Source organism: Ceratotherium simum, chromosome 34 (assembly GCF_057802395.1).
Source record: "Ceratotherium simum simum isolate JZ-2026a chromosome 34, ASM5780239v1, whole genome shotgun sequence".
NCBI classification, from domain to species: domain Eukaryota; kingdom Metazoa; phylum Chordata; class Mammalia; order Perissodactyla; family Rhinocerotidae; genus Ceratotherium; species Ceratotherium simum.
This window is the reverse complement of record NC_141933.1, coordinates 10700560-10722382: the sequence shown is the minus strand read 5'-3', so window position 1 is coordinate 10722382 and position 21823 is coordinate 10700560. Positions and strand designations below refer to the sequence as shown.

The window sequence follows — 21823 nt, the reverse complement described above, 5'->3', positions numbered from 1 at the left end:
ATTAATTTCATCTAAAGTTATGTATCATTATTGCATTTCCAAAATTGTTTGGGGTCCAAAAGGCTCTGCTTCTTTGGTTTCAGCACACAGAGCACAGGCTGGCTGGGTTCTGGCTGAGTCTCGCTGTCCTTTCCTGGTCCAGTGCCAGGTTCACCACGTGACTCATTCCCTCATTAATGGGAGGAATTAAGGCAGTGACCAGGAGAACAAAAGGAGGAGTTCTTGGCACTCCCCTCCAGATTGAGTTCCTTCATTCCTGCCACATCAGAGACCAGCCAACAATGGCTGCCTCCACCATGAAGCTGGTGACAGTCCTCATGCTGGTGGCCCTCCCCCTCTACTGCTATGCAGGTGAGCAATGACAGGGAAGGCAGGCCTTGGGCTAAAGGTTGTTGTCAGGGCCCCTATGGAAGAATTCCTGGTCCCCAAACCCCGGTACAGGACAGCCCCAGCATAAAGTGTCTGGGTGTAATAGCCCAAAGGATTATCATTAATTCCAGAAAATTAAGGTAGTTTCCTCATGGGCTGTGCCTCCGCCATGGAGCTGCATGTAGCATCTCATGCCATTCAGGACAGATCACCATCATCACAGGTACCATGAAAACCAGGAGGCGTTTGGGGATTGAATATTAGAATTAGGCATTTCTGTGGGACAAGGGAAACATATGCTTTGATGGCCCCCTGTCATTTGCATCAAGCTGGGTTTCCTAAAAGAGGTACTCATGGAGTTTCCTTAAATGTGGAAGGAAATAGGAAACCTTCCAGGAGAAAAGTCTCGGGCTACAGGTGTGACCCAGTGTCCTGCATCAAGTGGGGGGTCCACTCTTCACACATCTGCAGAGTTGATTTGAGCCTACTGGGGTACCCCTTGCTCCCAGTCTCTTCATGATCAATGCTAACTGGGGAGAACTCACACTTTCTGGAGGTTTCCTTCTAGCAATGAAGATCCAGAGGGAGGAAAATGCCCTGGCAGCCAGAATCTGATCTTCAATAATAGTGTGCTTTGTTGAGTTAACCAACCTGTTTTAATATCTCACCTCATTTGTTCCTGAAGTAGGTGCAGATGTGTTAAAGGTGATAAGTTCGAGGTCAACTAAATAGAAAATTGAAGAACCAACAGTAAAACCCGGCTCTTGAATCCAATTCCAGAGCACATTCCCCTATGAAACTCAAATAGCCAAAACAGATCACTTCATGAGCAAGAATTCTATTTGTGTGCTATTTTTTTGCAGAAAATAATTAGTGTCAACAGAGCTAATGGACAATATTCTAGACCAAATACATCTACAATAGTGGGAAATCCTACTTGATGCTCTGAATGATAATAGTGAAGCATCACATGACTCTGAACAAAAAAAGATCAGATAATATTTAATATGTTGCACTAAGTCAGAGCACCTCATTTCTTGAGCGTCGTCCTTAATCATGGTTGCATAATGTTGGGCTCTGGGTTGTGGAGACAGGAAGGTGGTGGAAGGGAGATGTTTTAGGGTTTAAAGGAAATCCCAGATCCTGAATTTACTCTCCTAGGGATGAGAACTCAAGATCATTCACCATAATCTGTCTGAATGCATGTCTCTACTGCATGTAAGAAGATGACAAACATCATAGTGATGCTCCAAAAAGGGTTCATACTTCCATAATTGAGCCCACTTTTGCATGCTTTCCTCCCAGGTTCCGGCTGCCAACTTCTCAAGGATGTGGTTGAAAAGACAATTAATCCTGAACTGTCCATGACTGAATATCTAGCAGCTCTTCAAGAGTTCATATCAGATGAGGCCACTGCAAAGGCTGGAGAGGAATTCAAGCAATGTTTTCTCAACCAGTCAAATGAAACTCTGACCAATTTCAGAGAGATGATGGTAATTTCAGTTTTTTCTTATGTGCTTTTAAACCACTGGACAGGGACAAGCAGGCTCTAAGTTTGTCACTAATTATGACAGATCAACGGTGAACATGCCTTATTTTATCTTAGAGAATTTAACTGTGGTGAGTCTGATGACTTTGAGACCAAGAAAGCCATCAAGGCCCCAGTGCTGATTTGCCTCTTCACTTTGTGGAATCTTTAGTGAATGATTGAAAAGGACAAAAGAAGGAAAGGATCGCTCGTGAAAACTCTTACCTAACTCTCAGCTCCCCAGTTCACACACACACTCACACACACGTATTTTTTTTTTAATTTTTTGTTTATTGCAGTAACATTGGTTTATAACATTGTAAAAATTTCAGGTGTACATCATTGTACTTCTATTTCTGCATGGACTACATCATGTTCACCACCAAAATACTAATTACAACCCATCACCACACACATGTACCGAATTATCCCTTTCACCCTCCTCCCTCCCCCCTTCCCTCTGGTAACCACCAATCCAATCTCTGTCCCTATGTGTTTGTTTATTGTTGTTATTATCTACTACTTAATGAAGGAAATCATACGGTATTTGACCTTCTCCCTCTGACTTATTTCACTTTGCATTATACCCTCAATGTCCATCCATGTTGTCACAAATGCCTGGATTTCATCATTTCTTATGGCTGAGTAGTATTCCATTGTGTATATATACCACAGCTTCTTTATCCATTCGTCCCTTGATGGGCACTTAGGTTGCTTCCAAGTCTTGGCTATCGTGAATAACCCTGCAATGAACACAGGGGTGCATGTACCTTTGCAAATTGGTGTTTTCAAGTTCTTTGGATAAATACCCAGCAGTGGAATAGCTGGATCATATGGTAGTTCTATCCTTGATTTTTTGAGGAATCTCCATACTGTTTTCCATAGTGGTTGCACCAGTTTGCACTCCCACCAGCAGTGTATGAGAGTTCCCTTCTCTTCACATCCTCTCCAACACATGTTGTTTCCTGTCTTGTTAATTATAACCATTCTGACGGGCGTGAGGTGATATCTCATTGTAGTTTTGATTTGCATTTCCCTGATAGTTAGTGATTTTGAACATCTTTTCATGTGTCTGTTGGCCATCTGTATATCTTCTTTGGAGAAATGTCTGTTCAGGTCTTTTGCCCATTTTTTAATTGGGTTGGTAGTTTTTCTGTTGTTGAGATGCATGAGTTCTTTATATATTTTGGAGATTAAGCCCTTATCAGATGTATGGTTTGCAAATATCTTCTCCCAATTGTTAGGTTGTCTTTTCGTTTTGTTGATGGTTTCCTTTGCTGTGCAGAAGCTTTTTAGTTTGATGTAGTCCCATTTGTTTATTTTTTCTATTGTTTCTCTTGCCCGGTCAGATGTGGTGTTTGAAAAGATGTTGCTAAGACCGATGTGGAAGAGCGTACTGCCTATGTTTTCTTCTAGAAGTGTCATAGTTTCAGGTCTTACATTCAAGTCTTTAATCCATTTGGAGTTAATTTTTGTGTATGGTGTAAGGTAAGGGTCTACTTTCATTTTTTTGCATGTGGCTATCCAGTTTTCCCAACACCATTTGTTGAAGAGACTTTCTTTTCCCCATTGTACGTTCTTGGCTCCTTTGTCAAAGATTAGCTGACCATAGATGTGTGGGACACACACGTATTTTATATCAAAGTAGAAAACATCTGATTGTCATGAAGCCCCTCACTTGCAGGAGCAATTAGCAAAAAAGATCCCCTTCTTCATAGTTAGTGCTACTTCCAGCACTAACTTTCTTGGATGTCAGATGTGTGTGGACAAACCCATGAAAACAAAGGGAAGAAATGTTTGTTTTTCAGAATTTTACTTTGTAAGAAAGAATTGAAAATCTAAGTGATGTCTTTTGTGTTTGTTTTCCAGCACATAATTTACAACAGTCCTTGGTGTGCTCTGTATTAACTTTCCACAAGACCCTTGGCTCAGAGGACTACAGGGAATGGTCAGAAACCAACCATCGATTGCTATAAACCACAATTTTTCTTTCTTTTTTGTCTTTTGATCTACAAACTGCAAGACAATTGTTGAAACCTCATTTACATTTTATTTCGATAAAGTATCTGCAATCCTAAAGTTCTTTTTTTGTTACCTGATTAAAATGGAGGCTTTAGAGAGCCTCATATATCACACCTGTGTGTGCGCGCGCGTGCACGCACACACACACACACACACAGTTATTCATTAAGAACTCATGGGTGAGGGACTGAAGAATCTGAAAAGCCCTTGCTCCTTCCCATCTGTAGCCCGACCTTGATCCTCGCTCTGGAAAAGTGACTTTCCTCCCTCATCACCCCGTCTCCCCCAGGACTGTCTCTGATGTCCTCAGGCGCTGAGGTTCTGCTGGTTGGGTCCTGCTCAGGTTCCTGATCCACCACAGTCTTCATCTCCACTCTGAGCCCTGCGTGCCATGGCGAGGCTCCTCTCCTGGCTCTCTCTGTCCCTGACCCAAGGGTGCAGGGCCGGGAACAGAGCCAGCCAGGGAGGGGACTCGTGCAAAGCAGGGGTGAATCCTGTCTTGATTTTAAAATTTGATATATGACATTAATTTTTATTTTTAAAAATATTTTATTAAAATATTATGTACCCTAATTACTGAGATTTTTGGTGCCCCCTTAAACTGTGTGATGCCCCCTAGTCCTGTCCCTGCAAATGGCAATGTGGCCCATTCACTCATTCCCGCAATGACCCACAAAGCAATGAAGGTTGAGGGAAATATGTGTGTTCTGTAGGGATAAAGCAAAGCAAGCAAGATGTCATTGAACCTGAGCTCTCCCTACTTTATCAATGCCCACAATCCTGTCACCAATGATAAGTTTGTGCCACCCCTTCTGCTCACATCTCAACAGGACCCTCTTCCTTCCAGGGCTGTCCTCTCACCCAGGAAGACCCCTGACCGTTTCTCAGGACAATTCAGCTCCCACCAGGGCTGGCTCTTCCACCAGGCATAATACATTAGGCACACAATACCTTCAGTGTTCCACAAAAGCGTTATAATTTCTTTAAAAATATTAACCAAAAGTGACTATAATAATAATAAATATATACCAATGAACCAGTGTGAGGTATATTCATCTTTATACCAATGCAGTTGTAAGATATAATATTTAATATGTTTTTATGAAGAAGTGGCCAAAATTACCCAAGACTCACAAAAGTCACAATGAGGCCCTCCCCTCCCCTTCTCCAAAATGCCTCAGGATCCATGACGCCATTAGACCCAGGTAAATGGACCGTTTCCCGGGACCCACACCTTAGAATTCCCACATATTACACACACACACACACACACACACACACACACTATTATTTACTAAGAACTCATGGGCTATGCTCAGTTCTTGGTGCTATTGGTGCATCCCCACTGTGGAGGGAGGAGTTTCAGGCTCTCTGCTTCTCAGAAATGAAAACCTCAGTCCACCCTCTCTCTCTTGGACCCTGAGAGGAGAGGAAAAGGAAGAGATTTGGATTCAGGAACTGGAGATGGACAATAGGATATACAGAAGTTCACATCTGCTCAGAGATGGGCCCTGGCCCATGTGAGGAAGGATGTGGATATTTTCCCAGTGAGAAGTGGATGTTTTGAGGGAGCAGCAGAAGGCCCTGTAGTGGGGAGTCAGAAGGAGAAATAGGACTGCAGTCACTGAAATGCCCATTCTCTAGTAGACTGGTCACCAGCTTGGCAGGGAGGAAAGGCCTCAGGATGCTGAGCAACGGCAGCTCCAAGGAGATATCTTCCCAGGAGTGCAGAATTGGGTGTAAATCTCTACATCTGGCAGGCCCAGGAAGGCCCCTCCCCCTTCTCAGTCTTAGCACTTTGACCTCTTTGGCCTCTGTCTGCCTCAGGACATCACTGAGCTGCCCCAGGGGAGTGAGGGCACCTGTTTACATGGTCGTGTGTTTCCTGGGTGCACCACTCATCTGATGATATAGGTGGAGAGTGTCAGTCAGAGGGGGTTTCTGCCTGCATTACTTTTCAGAGTTGAAGTGAATGATGGTGGAATGTTTTGACAGAGCAACTGCCAGACTGTCAAGCAGACTGGAGTGCTGAAAGAAATATTGGAGATGGATGGAAAGAGAAGCAGCAGCTCCAGAACTCCCACACCAAGTGGCAGGCAGCTGAGGGCCCAAGAACAGGAGGTTGGCTCCCAAGGAAGAGCCCATAGCCAAATGTGTCAGATCCATGCAGTTGAAAAGGGACCCTAACACCACGTAGGGCAATGTAGGTGAATGGTCCTGAATCTGCCCAAGGAATGAACACTCCAGAAAAAGCGTTCAAAGTAGCTTAAGGTTGATGAGAAGGTATGAAAAGGGTCTTTGAGGCATGCGGTGCCCATTCCAGCACCTGCCTGAAGACCATTGGGGAACTCATCACTGTCCATTGGAGTGTTGGCTCAGTGGGAAGCACAGATGAGACACCAACTGGTCTAGAGGAAACTTCACAGATGACTTTTGACTTTCTCGGGGGAAAGCCCAACTTGGACAAGACCTAGAAGGAGAAAAAGTGAACATTCACCGCAATGCTCAGTGTCTTGGCTGATGGAGATTACCTCTGCACATTGTTTAGAGGAACATATGTCACATTGGGAATTCCCCAGTGGGATGAAAATTCCCTGTCACGGGTATGGATGGATCTGAGGATCTTAATCAAGACTGGATGAAGTGCTGTCGAGTCAGAGGTCTGGAGCAGTGCCTCAGCTCAAGGGACACTGGTGGTAAATGGATCCTGCACCCAGCACTGATTGTGTGAGGAGATCCATGGAGAGCAGGAACACTGACAAGGGTATCACTCCAGGGACTGACCCTTAGCTTCAGGTGTTGGTTGGTGGTCTATAGACCACTGAATGGGAGCGTGCAGGCCCAGGACTCTGACCAGCTGGAGTCATACAACCAATCTCAACAACATCAAAACAATTGAAATCATACAAAGTATGTTCTCTGGCTGTAGTGGAATCAAACTAAAAATCAGTAACAGAAAAAACTCTAATCACTTGGTAAAAAACACCACACTCCTAAAAAAATCAATGAATCATCAAATACTTTTAAAAATCATTTTTAAGTGTCTGTCTCCAGCACTGGGGTGTAGGTCTGTGCTGGCGTGTAATGGTGACCTTGTTCACCCAGGGTCCTCATTACCTAACACATAACATCAGCATTCAGAGAATAGGGAATGGAGAGTGGTTGCTGGGTACCCGAGGGTTAAATGCCCCATGGAAAACACACTGGTAACAAATTCTGGTGGAAAGAAACAAGAATCAGAGAGACTATGAGGAGGCTAGAATCATTAGTGTAGTGTCCATACTTTCTGGCAAGACGAGGATGGGGCAAAAGACCCTATGGAAATATTCCTCCTAGAAGTGCTTCCCATACAGTCCTAGGTACACTCTCTAGTAAGAGGAAGGACTGCCTGGAGTTGAAGAGAGGATGGTTACATGAGGCCAGGCAGAAATTCCTCCTGTTCTTTTCCTCCAGTCATTAAAGCATCTCTTGATATCAGTTTTGAGAATTTTCTCACAGACTCTCCAAGAGTCCAAAAGAGTAATCTTATCTCCTGTAGAATGTAATTGCCTCTCTCTAAACCTTGCCAAACAATCATCATGTGATTTGATATTCCATCTTGGGTCTAAATTTCATTGCTTCCCAGAAACAGTTTCAGATTCATTACCTGCCTCGTCTACCTTTGGGAAAAAAAGATCATCAATAAAATCATTTTATTCTACAGATTTTTTTTCTTGAAATTAAATATTAACAAGATTTTATTTCTACAGAAATCCATGAAGCCACTGTACTAGTGAGGGAATCACACAGAGGTGACTCCGTTCAGCCCAGGTCCACGTCTAAAGGATTTTGTGTTACTACCTTCATATTTACATACACAAGAAATAAAAAAGTCTGCACCAGCCACTGAGCCCAAGGTCTCTCTTGGACCATTGTTTTGCTGTTCTTCCTTTCCCAACACCTTCTGGAAAGAGAATCAAACAGTCAACAAAAACTCTTTCCAAGAACAATATCAGGGCTAGAACTAGGGATTTATTACAGAGTGTCCTGTATCACTGTGGGGGAGAAGGAATAAAACTAGGACCAGCCTAAGTCTTCCATCATCCCAACACACTCATCTCTGATAAACTGCTCATCTCACGCATGCTGATAGCATCTCCAGACCCAGATCTGCAGCCCTCGCAGTGGCTGAGTGTGTTGAGGTATCCTTTGCATTTCAGCAACGCCTGGACCAGCCTAGCAGCTGGACTCAAGATATAACGTTGGTATTTTCCTCCTTCCCTCAATGTCCCAGTCCTCCCTGCCCCATTCTCACCCCACCACTGCCTCGCTCTCTCCTCTATCTGGCCAGTTCTGTTAAGGTTCAGGCTGGTTCTCTGTGACTGCCCATCCCACCCCTATGCCTTCCATATGGGGCTAGTGAGCCTGTTTGTTCCATTCCCTCATTGAAGCCACATCCGTGGCAAGCCCTGTCTAATCCACAGAGTCTTCTGTCTCTAGTTCACCCTCCTCCTGTGTTTGTGTAAATTAAAAAGACAATCCCAGTGACCCTGGACCAAGCCCAGTGACCAGCCAATGAGAGATGAAGCAGAAAGAGTGTTGAGCAGACAGAAGGAACCAATGTTTAGCATTTCAAAATCATTAGGTTCCTATCATACACTGCTAGTGGGAGTGCAAACTGGTGCAGCCACTATGGAAAACAGTATGGAGATTCCTCAAAAAATTAAGAATAGACCTACCATATGATACAGCTATTCCACCGCTGGGTATTTATCCAAAGAACAGGAAAACACAAATGCGTAAAGATACATGCATCCCTGTGTTTATTGCAGCGTTATTCACAATAGCCAAGACTTGAAAGCATCCTAACTGCCCATCAAGGGACGAATGGATAAAGAAGATGTGGTATATATACACAATGGTATACTACTCAGCCATAAGAAATGATGAAATCCAGCTATTTGTGACAACATGGATGGACCTTGAGGGTATTATGTTAAATGAAATAAGTCAGAGGGAGAAAGTCAAATACCGTATGATCTCACTCATAAGTAGAAGATACAAAGAACAAAAAACAAACACACAGAGACAGAGATTGGATTGGTGGTTACCAGAGGGGAAGTGGGGAGGGAGAAGGGCAAAACGGATGATTAGGCACATGTGTGTGGTGATGGATTGTAATTAGTCTTTGTGTGGTGAACATGATGTAATGTATGCAGAAACAGAAGTATAACGATGTACACCTGAAATTTATATAATGTTATAAACCAATGTTACCGCAATAAAAAAAAATCTTTAGGTTCCTAAATCCAGTGTTTTGCTGAATGGCACAGCTTCTGTGAACCACTTGGTTGCTCACTCCTTTTCCTCCCCAAAATTAAAATGAATGAGACTTCGTTAGGAAGGAGATAATCATTCAGCGGTACTTTTAATACTAAGGAAAATGAGCAGAAAACTCCCATGGCAGTTTCTATAAAGTAAATTGGGGCTTTGTTATTTCTCAGCAATGCTTCCCACCCCATCCTCTTCTTTCACGTATGTCCACCAGCATCCGTAGAGAATATCCCGTTAACTTCCCCTGGGCACACGCATTGTTCCTTCTGTTCCAGTTAGTAGAATTCCAAACGATGGGCTCACACAGCAGCCACATGACTTTTAAATTCCACTTCCAACCAGTCAGACCTTGGAATCACTAAGAAACTCAGGAAATAAACAGGAATAGGAAAAACTCACCATCAGCCCCAGGGTGCTACTTGTTCTAAGACTCACAGGATGAACACCTGGCTCAGACCCTGTACCTTCCATGACTTTGTCCAAGTTAAGGGTCCAACCATCTAAGATAACGGGGAAGAGACTGCAGTGGAACCAATGGGTGTCACGTGGGCCCAGCATCTGCAATGTTGTTTAAGGGGACAAACTTGCATCACGTAGTAAATAAGTCCTAGACATATAATGCACAGTATGGTGACTATAGACAACAATATTGTCTTATAAACATCAAACTTGCTAAGAGACTATGACTTAAGTATTCCAACCCTAAAAAGAAATGATAATTATGTAACGTGATAGAGGTGCTAATTATCACTACAATGGCAATCATATTACAATATACAAATGTATCAAAATGACATGTTGTACACCTTAAACTTATACCGTGTTATATGTCAAATATATTTCAATAAAAAAAGTAAGTTTCCAAGATAAATAAATAAATAATATTGTTCTCCCTTTGATTGCTTTTTTCAACCATTTAAAAATGTAAAACCCATTCTTAGCTTTCAGGCTGTAATAAAATAGATGTAGGGTCATATTTGGTGATAGGCCATAGTTTGTTGAACCCTGATCTAACTCACAAAAAGCCCCCAGCCCAGATGGATTTACTAACTAATTTTCACAAACCTTCAAGGATCAGACAATTCCTATGCCATTTTAACTGTTTCAGAGCATAGGTCAAAATAATGATAACTAACATTTATTGAGCATTTACTATGAGTCAAGAAATGTGTTAAGTTTATTATACCCATTACTTAAATAGCTCTTAAGATAATTAATTATCATGATCTCCATGTTCCAGATGAGTAAACTGAGGCTCAGAGAGGGTAATTTGCCAAAAGTCACAAAGCTAGTAAATGAAAGAATGGGGATTTAATCCTAGATCTTCTCCCTCTAGAATCCACATTGTTGCTTTGAGGGTATTAAGTAATCACAACTCTTCCCTCCCAGTTCTGAATCAAGTGAAAAACATACACAGGAGTAAAATGGCTATCAAAACATCAGCTCCATAAAGCCCAATTCTAGGCCACAATGAACTTTCCCAGGCAGAGGTGAACAGCTAACATCCACTGGCCTCCATCCCCAGGGCTGCCCCAGGGAGCTTCAAGACATGAAGGAAGCAGGAGCAGACCAGTAAATGCAAGAACGTGGAAAATGAGCATGATGACGCCCTTACCTACACTCTAGAGTGTTATAAAAATTAATTGACAATTAATACCCCAGGATAACCTCCTGAAGAAGGAAGGAGCAGAGAGGAGAAAAGACAACCTGCAGGTAGGCTCGCTCCTCAGAGAGCCAAGGAGGGGCATAGCTTCACACGCCCAATAATCCATTGCCCAATTTCACAGTCGGGTAAGCCAATCCTCCTTCAGAGAAGGGGAGGACCCCTTTTCTACGGATAGGTGAAGGGTGGGTTATAAGCAGCCCCGCTCTAAGCAGTGTAGGTACCATCATGATGATCGCAACTATGTTTACAATTGCCAAGAGTTGCAAACAATCTAAATAACCACCTACAGCTATACATGCACTGACATAGAACGGCGTCCAAGATGTATTACTGAATGAGAAGAGGGAGTTACAAAACTCCACGCAGGGCGTGATCTTATTTGTATCAAAGAAGAGTGACCACAGACGGAGAGGGCTGCCGTAAGTGGCCAATATTATGATCGGAAGTCCTCCGCCAGCCGAACCTTAGGGGACAGTGCCTCCTTGTGGCCAGAGCGCTGTAACTGCATCCCGTGCCCCTGGACTGCCCCGGATGGACTGAGGCTGCCATGGAGGATACGTGATGGATTTCATCGGCCCCTGGTAAGGACAGTAAGAGAGGATGCAGCTAGCTCTGAAAGAAGTCTCTTCAGTCTAGTCTATAAATTCCTAGCCAAAGGTCTATTTTATTTACCCTATCAGAAAAGAGCTGAGAGTCAAACTCTGCTATCATGTGTTCCTCATCCTCATCAGCCACAGCACAAACGGTATTTAGAACCGGCTTAGCAAAAAGCCCGTGCAAAGAGGCCAGGTGGGTTCCAGACACAACCTCTGCCCCAAGAGAATCAGTCTAGAATGAGAAAATGATAAGTAGAGAGACAGAGAGATAGAGAGAGAGAGAGAGATAAAAAGATATAGATATATACAAATTCAAAGCATAGGTTTAGTAATAAATTAATAGAACAAATAGGATTTTATTTATTTATTATTTACATCTTAGTTCTTTCCAAAAAAAATTTAAGTGAGTTACAATATTAGAGTACAGGGAGATGCTAAATTGTTTAGGACAGAGAGAGCACAAGACCTGGAGACGGAAGGATGGAATTCAAGTCCTGGCTCTCTCGCTTCAAACTTGTGTGTGACTTTTTATAACCTGCTTGCCTAGAATTTGGTGCCCATCTCCATCTAGCTGAACCCAAGTGATCATGAGATGTGTTATGATGAAACACACAACAACTGAGACGTGCTAAAATAATCATATTCAAAGCAGTGGGTGTGGTAGACAGAATAATGGCCTCCCCAAATATGTCCATGTCCTGATCCCTGTGAATATGTTACCTCACATGGCAAAAGGGAATTTGCAGGAGAGATTGAGAATTTGGAGAAGGGGAGATTATCCTGGATTATCCAGGAGGGGCCAATTTAATCACAAGGGACTTTATAAGAAGGAGGCAGGAGGGTAAAAGTCAGAGAAGGCAATGTGATAACAGAAGCAGAGGCTGGAGGGAGAGATTTAAAGATGCCAGGCTGATGGTTTTGAAAATGGAGGAAGAGGCCATGAAACAAAGAATAAGAGTGGCCTCTAGAAGCTAGAAAAGGCAAGGAAATGGATTCTTGTCTAGAGCCTCCAGAAGGAACACAACCCTGCAGCCCAGTTTGGATTTCTGACCTCCAGAATTATAAGATAATAAATTTTTGTCATCTTAAGCCACTAAATTTGTGGTAATTTGTTACAGCAGCCAAAGGAAACTAATATAGTGGAAGAGTGACGGATCCAGTGGGGGGTACAAGCGGAAGGCTTCACAGAGGGGGTTCATTTAAACTGAGTCTTAAAGTAGGAAGAGAAGTTAAGCCAGGAGTGAAGGGAATTCCCAAGAGTGGTGACATATGTTCAATTACATGTGGGTAGGACGAGAAGGTTAGGGGTTCTCCTTTCCACCGGGGGGTCAGCTCCAGTTTGCCTGGATCAATCCCAGTGGATGACTATTGTCTGACTATAAGTTTTCAGAATGCTTCCTTCACCCTCAAGTGTGCGGGTTTGGGCAACAAATTATATGGCACCCTCCCTCTCACACCTTTGTTCATGCTGAGTCTCCCACCTGAAACGCCCTTGTCTGTTTACTTCTCCTCTCCCAACTCAAATCCTTGATTTCCTTCACACCAAATTCAAGATCTGTCTACTCCAAGTTGTCTGTGCCAAATCATCAATCACAAGTTCCTTTCCCTTCTCTGAAATCCTCTAATGCTCAAATAATTTATGCCACAAAATCTCACCTTTGACTGGGTTGCTTTTTTTTTAACCAATATTTTTCATACATTGGGTAATGGATATCTGTCATTTGCAGCCAGCCAACATCTTTTCAACACTCTTGCTACATTTTGGTAATATTTTTATGTGAATCCTGCCTTCCCACAGTAGAAATCCCAAATTTTGCATTCCTATACTTCCTTGCAGCTAAGGTGGGGGCAAGTGACCTGGGTTCCACCAATCAGAGGCATCCTCCTGGCTCTTGGATTCAGAAGTGAGCAGGGTGAAGAAGTGGCATAGGGGACTGATCCTCCGGCAAGCACAGTCGCAAAGGTGCCTGGTGGTCAGGAGAGGCAGGGCTGGAGAGACAGGCGTCCAGTCCCAAGGGAAGGTGCCCAGTGAAGGTGGCGAAGGCATTTTCTCTAGAGTCTAGAGTAAGCCCCATCGCGTGGTTGGGTATTATTCTCATCTGTGTGGATTTAGAGCACCCCAGAAATTCTTAATGTTCTTTAATAAATCCTTTTTCACCTTTGTATTGGAAAAAAGTACTAGTCTTCCTCCTGTCTTTCTCTCCTGTATGTCTCCTTTACTCTCACACTACTACACGTTCACAACACTTCTGACACCAGATGTATGGGGTTCCCACGCACACACACACACACACACACACACACCCCAAGCAATTCTCCATGACACCAGCTGGGTGTCTTACATTTTAATTCAATTCTCACACTATCTACCTGGAGACAATGTCAGATCCCACAGGTGAGGGCTCAGTCCCACAAGACTGCCCTCTTCCCACTTGAGATGCCAATCACAAGTAATAGGTCCCCAGGATACCCAAAACTTCTGTCTGACTTAGCTACAAATCGGAGGTTCCCACAACCCCCTCCTCAAGTTCAATTAATTTGCTAGAGTGGGTCACAGAACTCAGGGAAACACTTACTTATGTTTCCCAGTTTATTAAAGGATGTGATAAAGGATACAGATGAACAAGCAGATGAAGAGATACATCGGGCGAAGTCTGGGAGTGTCCTGAGCACAGGAGCTTCTGTCCCTGTGGAGTTGGAGTGTGTCACCCTCCCGGTACACGGATGTGCTCACCTACCTGGAAGCCCTCTGAACCCCATACTATTGGGATTTTATGGAGGCTTCCTCATGCAGGCATGATCAGTTATTAACTCTATTTCCAGCCCCTCTCCCCTTCCTAGAGGCTGAGGGGTGGGGCTGAAAATCTCAAGCTTCTAATCAAGGCTTGGTCTTTCTGGTGACCAGCCCCCATCCAGGACTCATCCAGGACCCCACTCAGAGTCACCTCATTAGAACAACAGATGCTCCTAGTGTTCTTATCACTTAGGAAATTACAAGGATTTTAGGAGCTCTGTGTCAGGAACGGGGGGCAAATAGATATTTTATTTATATATATATAGTTTCATAACCTTCATTTAGCCAGGTGGGTATTGTTGTATGCAACCAGAAGCTTTAACTAATACAATCAGTCTTGTCACTAAAGCTAGTTGATAACTTCCATACAGTCAGTTTGGATCTTTGAGAGCTTTTATATTCCTCTAAGCACCTTCCCAGAACAGACCATACAGACCATGCTGAGTGGAATTGGGAGAAACACATTCAGGGGAGAGAGTGGTGTTGTGGAGCCTACAGTGTTCTGGGCTTCCTACCAGGCACAAGGACAAACAGTGAACAAAACAGCCCAGATGGCAGATGCCCACCGGACCCCAGCTGAATTCCAATGAGTCAATAAAGCTTTTGGCTGGTTGCTTATCTGCTTTTTCCACTTTTCCCAAAACGGGCGCCAATCAGGGTGCCTTATTGTGCATAGAAACACAATTTAGTGGCCTGTCATCTTGGGGATGTACCCAGCATGCCTTGCAGAGTTGCCTGATTCCAGTAAGCATTGTGTAGTTTATTTGGTTTCTTAAAGGGCCTTACATTTTAAAAGCTTATTTACTTGCTGTTTTCTTTCTGAATTTGGCAATTTGCACACTATGTGTATATTATGCACAGAGCACATTCCAATGGGAGTGATTATTGTAATCCTGTCCAGGGCAGTAACACAGCTATACACTCCATATAAAGCCTGTGGCTCCCCAAAACTATTTTAGAAACAATTCTTATATATTTTATGTGAATTATTGGTAGACGGAAAGTCATAATTCATCAATTCTCCTGCAACATAACTTATTTCCTGCCCCACAACCGCTTTGCAACATGTATCACAACTTTTGACCTAAAAAATCTACTTCCATGGATTTTTCTTAGAGAATTAATCAAAAATGCAAATAAGGATTTATGTATAAAGATGTTCACGGAAGCATTATTTCTAATAGTACAACATGGAAAACATATAACAGCATGGAAATGCTCACAAATAATACTACTTGAGTGAAAAAGTAAGGAACACAGATCCTAACAGAAAGAGAAAGGGAGAAATATAACAAAAAATTTAGCTGTGAGAATCTCTGAGTGGCAGAATTAGAGCTATTTTTATTTTGTTCTTTATACTTCGCCATGCTTTGTCTAGGACAAATATACCCCTTGAGCTGAAAATGTATTTTTATGTCTAATTTAGAATTCCTAGGATTGATTAATCTAGAGAAGGATCTTTCCTTGTGCAGTAAAGTAAGTATGTTTTCTCATTCAGATGTAGAGCTTTGAATTATAATTGCTGTACATTGGTATGTGCAGCACTTCCAAACCTCAGCCCAACCCCTCAGTCCAATGCTGGAGCCCCCATCTGAAGCTGGCCTGTTGTTTATTCAATAAACATTTTGAGCAGTTACAGTGTGCCAGTCTCCGTGCCAAGCCCAGGGCATAGAGCAGTGAACACAACCGCCCAGATGGTGCCCTCACGGGGCTATTACTACCTCTACAGCCACAGCCCCAAATAGGCACCAAGGTGACTCTGCCTGGAAAATGAGTTCCTGGCACCTCTACCTGAAATCCAGTGTTTTTCTCCCACAGCAACAAGTCATGTTCACTGACCAACTCACAAATATCCAGATCATTCTATTTTCATTCCTCCCAAGACCTGTTGCTCCAGCTGCTGGGAATTTGCTTTTTTGAGTTGCTGAACCATTTGTTCTTCATCCAACAAACATTTATGAAAAGCTTTGGAGAGCCAGGCACTGTTCTGGCCTTGTGTCGCAAATAACAGTCAAGGCTCCTGCCTATAAGATGTTCATGGCTTAGTCTGTAGACAGAAGAGCCCACCAAGAACCACAATCAATGCCAGGAATTTCCATGGAAAAGATGTGAGTGGTGCTATGGCAGGAAGCTTAGCTGGTAGACCCTTACGGGAATAGCTGCCTCTTCATTCAGAACTACCATTAGTACTGCAAACTCACTTCTGAGGGCTAATTTTAATCATTCCCAGCCCACTTCAGTTCCCCCTTAGCCTACACACACAGATGGACTGAATTAAGCAACTCGAACATTGGGCACTTCAGAAACAAAAGAAGCTCATTCATCTTTCATGGAACACTTGAATGAAAAAAAGGAAAACCAAAAATGGCAAAAATTTCCCAATCTCCATTCCCTACCCTGGATCCCGTGAAGAAGACTGCCATCAACCTCAGGTTGGATGAGTTTACAAAGGACAAGATGCCAATGGCTCCTCCTAGACAAGTGGTTCTCAAAGGGTGGTCCCCAGACCAGCGACAGCAGCTTCACCTGAGAACTCATTAGAAATGCAAATTCTTGGACCCCACCCACCCCAGACCCTACTGAATCAGAAATGCTGGAGGTGGGGCTCAGCAAGCTGCATTTCACCTCCAGGTGATTCTGATGCTTGATAAAGTCTGAGACCCACTGCCCTGGATGATGGCTCGGTTGCACATTTCTCACCCTTCACATCACAGGGAGAGGCCCAGGGTCAGGGTTTGGGATTGGGGGCACCATCCCCCAGGATGGATGTAATGCTGACTGTGCAGCCCCAGGACATGACCAGTGCTCATATCTTTCATGAAGTTCTCCCCACCCCGTCTGTCAGAGCAGAAGCCATTGCACATCTGTTCCTCTCTTTCAGGTTGATAAAGCAGAGGAGGAGAAAGGGATCCATATCTCTCAGTGCCTTGTTTCCTTCTAAGACCTCTTAAGACTATTATCAACTCTGCTAGCTTATCTTCTTGGGCCAATTTAATAAATCATTACATTTTCCTGACTGGGTGTTGCTGAACCATACAATGTTATACATTGATTTCTGCCACATTTTGAGCCAAAACATACTCACTATCTGAACAGTTGACCCTCCATGTAAGGGGAGGAAAAGCAACCATAGAGTTAAATTGTCCTATCAGACTGAAACCTTAACTTCTTTTCTCAAAAAGTGAATTTAGGTGAATTATAGTTGAAGCAGGACGAACTGAAGGTTTCCTGGTCAAGGTTATGGTGTAGCACACTTTAGGCTGAAGCAGGCTTCCTTTCCATGGCCTTGGCCTTAGGTTAATGTTGATTTAACTGGATCTCCTGGCTTGTAGTGTCACACTGGGTCCTCAAAGTGTTCCCCAGTGAGAGGGGAATGTAGGCTGGGATTCAAAGTGGCTGCAGATAAGCCACAACTTGAGTATGACATATAGATTTGACTACACGGAGAAGAAGTAGGAAGATGTTTCAAAAGTGCCTTTTGTGTAAAACAGTCCAGTGTTGAGAGAATCTTCATAGGTCTCTAGGGGAAATTTCATAAATAACAACTGCCAGATGTGGAGCTATGTTAGCCAGAGTGGTCAGAAAGGAAATAAGATAATTTTGGTTGCTGATACCTTCTCGCCCCAATCTCTGTGGTCTCTGAGAAAAGACAGCACTTAGGGAAGAATTTAATTCTCTCTGGGCAAGGCCTGGTTCTTATTTCTTCTCCCAATTCAAAGCTTCAGGCCCCATGAGATTCCAACTGAAGTAAAGCATTGTACTGTGGCTGACTCATATAAAGGGACCATGGAAACAGACTTGGGCATCATGAGAAGTTTCTGTAACATCTTCGAGCTCTGTGTTGATAAAGAGCCCACCTGGATCCCAAGGCTGCAGAAACAATTGAGAGCTAGGTGGTTGTATTAGTGTCCTAGGGTCGTTGGAACAAATTACCACAAAGAGGGCAGATTAAAACAACAGAAATTTATTCCCTCACAGTTCTGGAGGCTCTAAGTCCAAAATCAAGATGTCAGTAGGGCCATGTTCTCTCTGAAGACTCTGCGGGAGGACCCTTCCTTGCCTCTCCCTATCTCCTGGTGGTTGCTGACTATCCTCGGGCTTGTTGGCTTGCACACACATCACTCCAATCTCTGCCTCCATCTTCATGTGGTTTTCTCCCTCTGGTTCTGTGTCCAAATTTCCTTCTTCATGTAATCACATTGTTAGACCACCGGGTGTGGCCCAAGCCCCCCACCCACCTACCAGGGAAACAAAGACATTTTTATCAGGTAGGACATTCCAAGGGTTTAAAGATCATCTTCCAGGAGCAAAGGGAAAAGGCCAGATCTTTCTTTTGGTAAGGTTAATTCTTTACTACATAGCTTCATTCTGCAAACCCACTCTCTCTTAGAATTTAGTTTCTCTCTTAAAAGGACAGTTTCCTTGGACTTTTAGTCTGCTCTTGGTAAAGAGATTATGAAAGTTTTTCTTTACCTTTGAGTACGTCTACCTAACAGGCAAGGATTCTATGTTTTGTCAAAATAATTTCCTATGTTCAAAAAAACTGAGGCCTCTGTATTAAGAGAGCTAAGGGGTTTTTTCCAACTGTTTAACTCTCTGTGTTTGCCTTTAACATCTTCTGTTGTCACTTTGGTTAAATGGATAACTAAGCATTGTTTCACAGTGACCTATGATCCTATTTGACCAAATGTTTTAAAATCTTCTTATATTTTTGAGAAACTTCTGAAAATTCAAATCCTAAATAAAGTCTGGTTTTTTTACCTGAAAGTAACTTTGAGAATTTCCAGCAGACCCCTGGGACTTCTCAAAGAATTTGTTCTCTCTTCCTATAAAGAGGGAGAGATTAAACTAGTTAGGCTTGTTTGGTATGTTAACTTGCATACGAAGCATCGTCAAATAAGTGATGCTGAGTCTCCTTTATGGATATCCTTGTATGCATATATGTTATTAATATAAATGTTCTAAAAATTATATGAAATTCCTAAAAATCTGATATGTCCTGGTATAATGTTATAATTCTAGTCATTATCTTAAAACGTGTGTCACAGAAATAACCAAATTTCCTTGTCAACTGCATTTTAATCAGATCTTTAACCATGCCAATTTAAGTCTTCTGTCATTTACAGACAGTTATTGTTCTACACTGATGCTTTTGCAAATATGTTTCATCTTCAGAGAGATTCATGGTAAGGACTCTGACACTTACTCTAGAATACAGGTCTCTGATACACTTCCAGATCATAAAACTGAACTGGGTAGGAAATTATAGAACTATAATGGAAAAACTAATGACTTCATAAAACTACCAACAAAAGATCAAGAACAAATATTAATTATATGGGACTACATGAACTGAGGAGGATGCTCTAATGTTTTGCTTTTCCAGATGTAAAGAAATCTTTTCTTTTAAGCTATCAACAATTTGGTAAGATATACCTTTGAGAACAAAGATGAAATATTTACTTTTTCTTTCTACCTGATTCCTCCAGAATTCAGAAACTCCCAGTGAGTATTCTTATTTTCATTTATTCAGGCCAAGTTTTTAATATAAACAAATTAGTTTTATAGTGATTATCTTTGAAAAAAATTGAGGGTAACAGTGGAGAGAAAAATTGTGTTTGCACCTTTGTAGATATTAGATTCCAGTCTTATGCTGGTATGACCAGCTACTGTAAATCTCTAATGTTTTATACTCAAGACTATCATCACCAGGTTAAAGAAGCTTTCTTGGATTGCAATTTAAAGGATCTTGTTGGTCACAGTCTAGAGGTTGGTGACTGGGTATTCCAGAAGCATCATCAGAGGAAGACAGCCCTCAAGCACCATTGGAAAGGACCTTACCAAGTGCTCCTAACCACTGACACTGCTGCAGAACTAGAAGGCATTTAACCTTGGAGATACATCTCACAGCTCAAGCAGGCTCCACTCGACACCTGGTCCTGTACAAATGCTAGACACCTCCAAATCAAATTGACTAGGAAGAGAAGCAACCAACATCTGAGACAGACAGCTTTCCCCAGATGGCCTAACCAGGCCTATACACATTTTACTTGCTGTTGCTTCTTACCTTATTTTCTCCCTCTCTTTCTTGGAAAGACAATACTCTTATTTGCATCTCCCAATCTATTACAAAAGGGAGAAATCCTTCTGACTGTTGGATTTGTCATCAGAAGCCTCATTCTGTACATGAATCTGGAGAATCCTTTAGTACATTTAATTACCAATCTCTCTGCCATTCCTCCCCTAATTCCTTGTGCTAAGTGTCTAGAACTCATTGCCTAACCAATCAAATCCTTGGTTTAGTTGATTTCATTATAATGACTCCATGATTTGTGCTCCCTTAGGGTATATTTTCACTTGTACTTGGCAGAAAGACCTATGGGGAACACACTGTTTAAATCCCTATCAAACTAGAGGTCATTATGCAATTGGATTATTGGTTACATCTATTTCATTATATGATCAATCAGAAACTCAGCATTGAGCATCACCTTTGAATCTACTTCACAGACTAAAATGTGAGACTTGTTTTATGTATAATCAAGGGTGTTTAATGCCTCGCAGTATCAACCCCAGCAAAGCTACCAGATTTGGAAAAACACTTTTTCCTTGGGTAGGCACTGCCATGAATGACTGTATGATCAGAAACTTGTCTGATACCCTGGCGGATGTTGCTAAATCTGTCGCTAAAGCAATAGCTGCTCCCCCCACCAAAAAAATCTTTGGATTCCCTTGCATAGGTTGTATTAGACAATAGAATTGCTCTTGATAACCTCCTAGCTGAACAAGGTGGAGTTGTTCTGTGATAAACACCTCTTGTTGTACTTGAGTAAACACCGCTGGTGAAGTAAAAACTGAACTAGACAAAATCTGAGCACAGGCCAAATGGTTAAATGCTGTGCCCACTGACCGCCTCCACGGTTCTTTGATCTCTTTAGCTGGCTATTCTCAGGAATTGCCTCCTGGTTTAGATTTATTCTTCAATTTGGACTTAGCATTTTGTTTATTACTATAAGAATTCTCACTGTCGTAAAACTTTGTCTCTTCTGCAGAGCTCAATGTTATAAAAATACCACTGGCTTAATGGTCACTCAGTGTTTTGAAATGATTGCTAAGGCTTACGAGACTTCACCTGAGAAACTTCAAGGAACTACAATGGTTGCCCTTAAAGGAACTTGACAGTAAGGCTTTTCTCTACTCTGGCACTTTTGTTGCTCAAATGTGGCCTAAGGCTCTTAAGGAAACCACTTTTCCTTCTATCTGTGACATGACATAGCAGGAATGAGCCTTCCTGGTGATGAGGGACCAAGAATGCTTTGATGGCTGATCAGCAATGCTTTCAAATGGTTGATCAGCGATGCTTTCAAAGAAATATCTCGATCAAAAGGGAAAAATGTCAAAATTAACAATAATGGAGCCCTTTTAAAATGGAGTTGGAGCTGCCTTTCCAGAGAAACTGCCTTGCTGTCTCGAAACTTGGACTGAGCCAAACCTTTGGACTGGCCCAAAATGACAATTGTGTTATAAGCAATTGT

General features: G+C 42.5%; 1 protein-coding gene across 1 annotated transcript; it reads left to right on the top strand.

Moving 5' to 3' along the window:
- The first annotated feature begins 176 nt into the window (after nucleotides 1-176).
- LOC101398213 (mammaglobin-A-like) lies at nucleotides 177-3805 on the top strand. The gene is made up of 3 exons (XM_014793146.2): nucleotides 177-351; nucleotides 1675-1862; nucleotides 3767-3805. The coding sequence occupies exons 1-3, from the start codon at nucleotides 177-179 to the stop codon at nucleotides 3803-3805; spliced, it is 402 nt and encodes a 133-aa protein (XP_014648632.2).
- The last annotated feature ends 18018 nt before the right edge of the window (nucleotides 3806-21823 follow it).

Bases quoted from the DNA above. Each gene is read 5' to 3' on its own strand.
- LOC101398213 (XM_014793146.2), top strand. From the start codon at position 177: ATGGGAGGAATTAAGGCAGTGACCAGGAGAACAAAAGGAGGAGTTCTT. The intron at 352-1,674 runs GTGAGCAATGAC...CTTTCCTCCCAG, and splicing joins CCCCCTCTACTGCTATGCAG to GTTCCGGCTGCCAACTTCTC. The intron at 1,863-3,766 runs GTAATTTCAGTT...TTTGTTTTCCAG, and splicing joins CCAATTTCAGAGAGATGATG to CACATAATTTACAACAGTCC.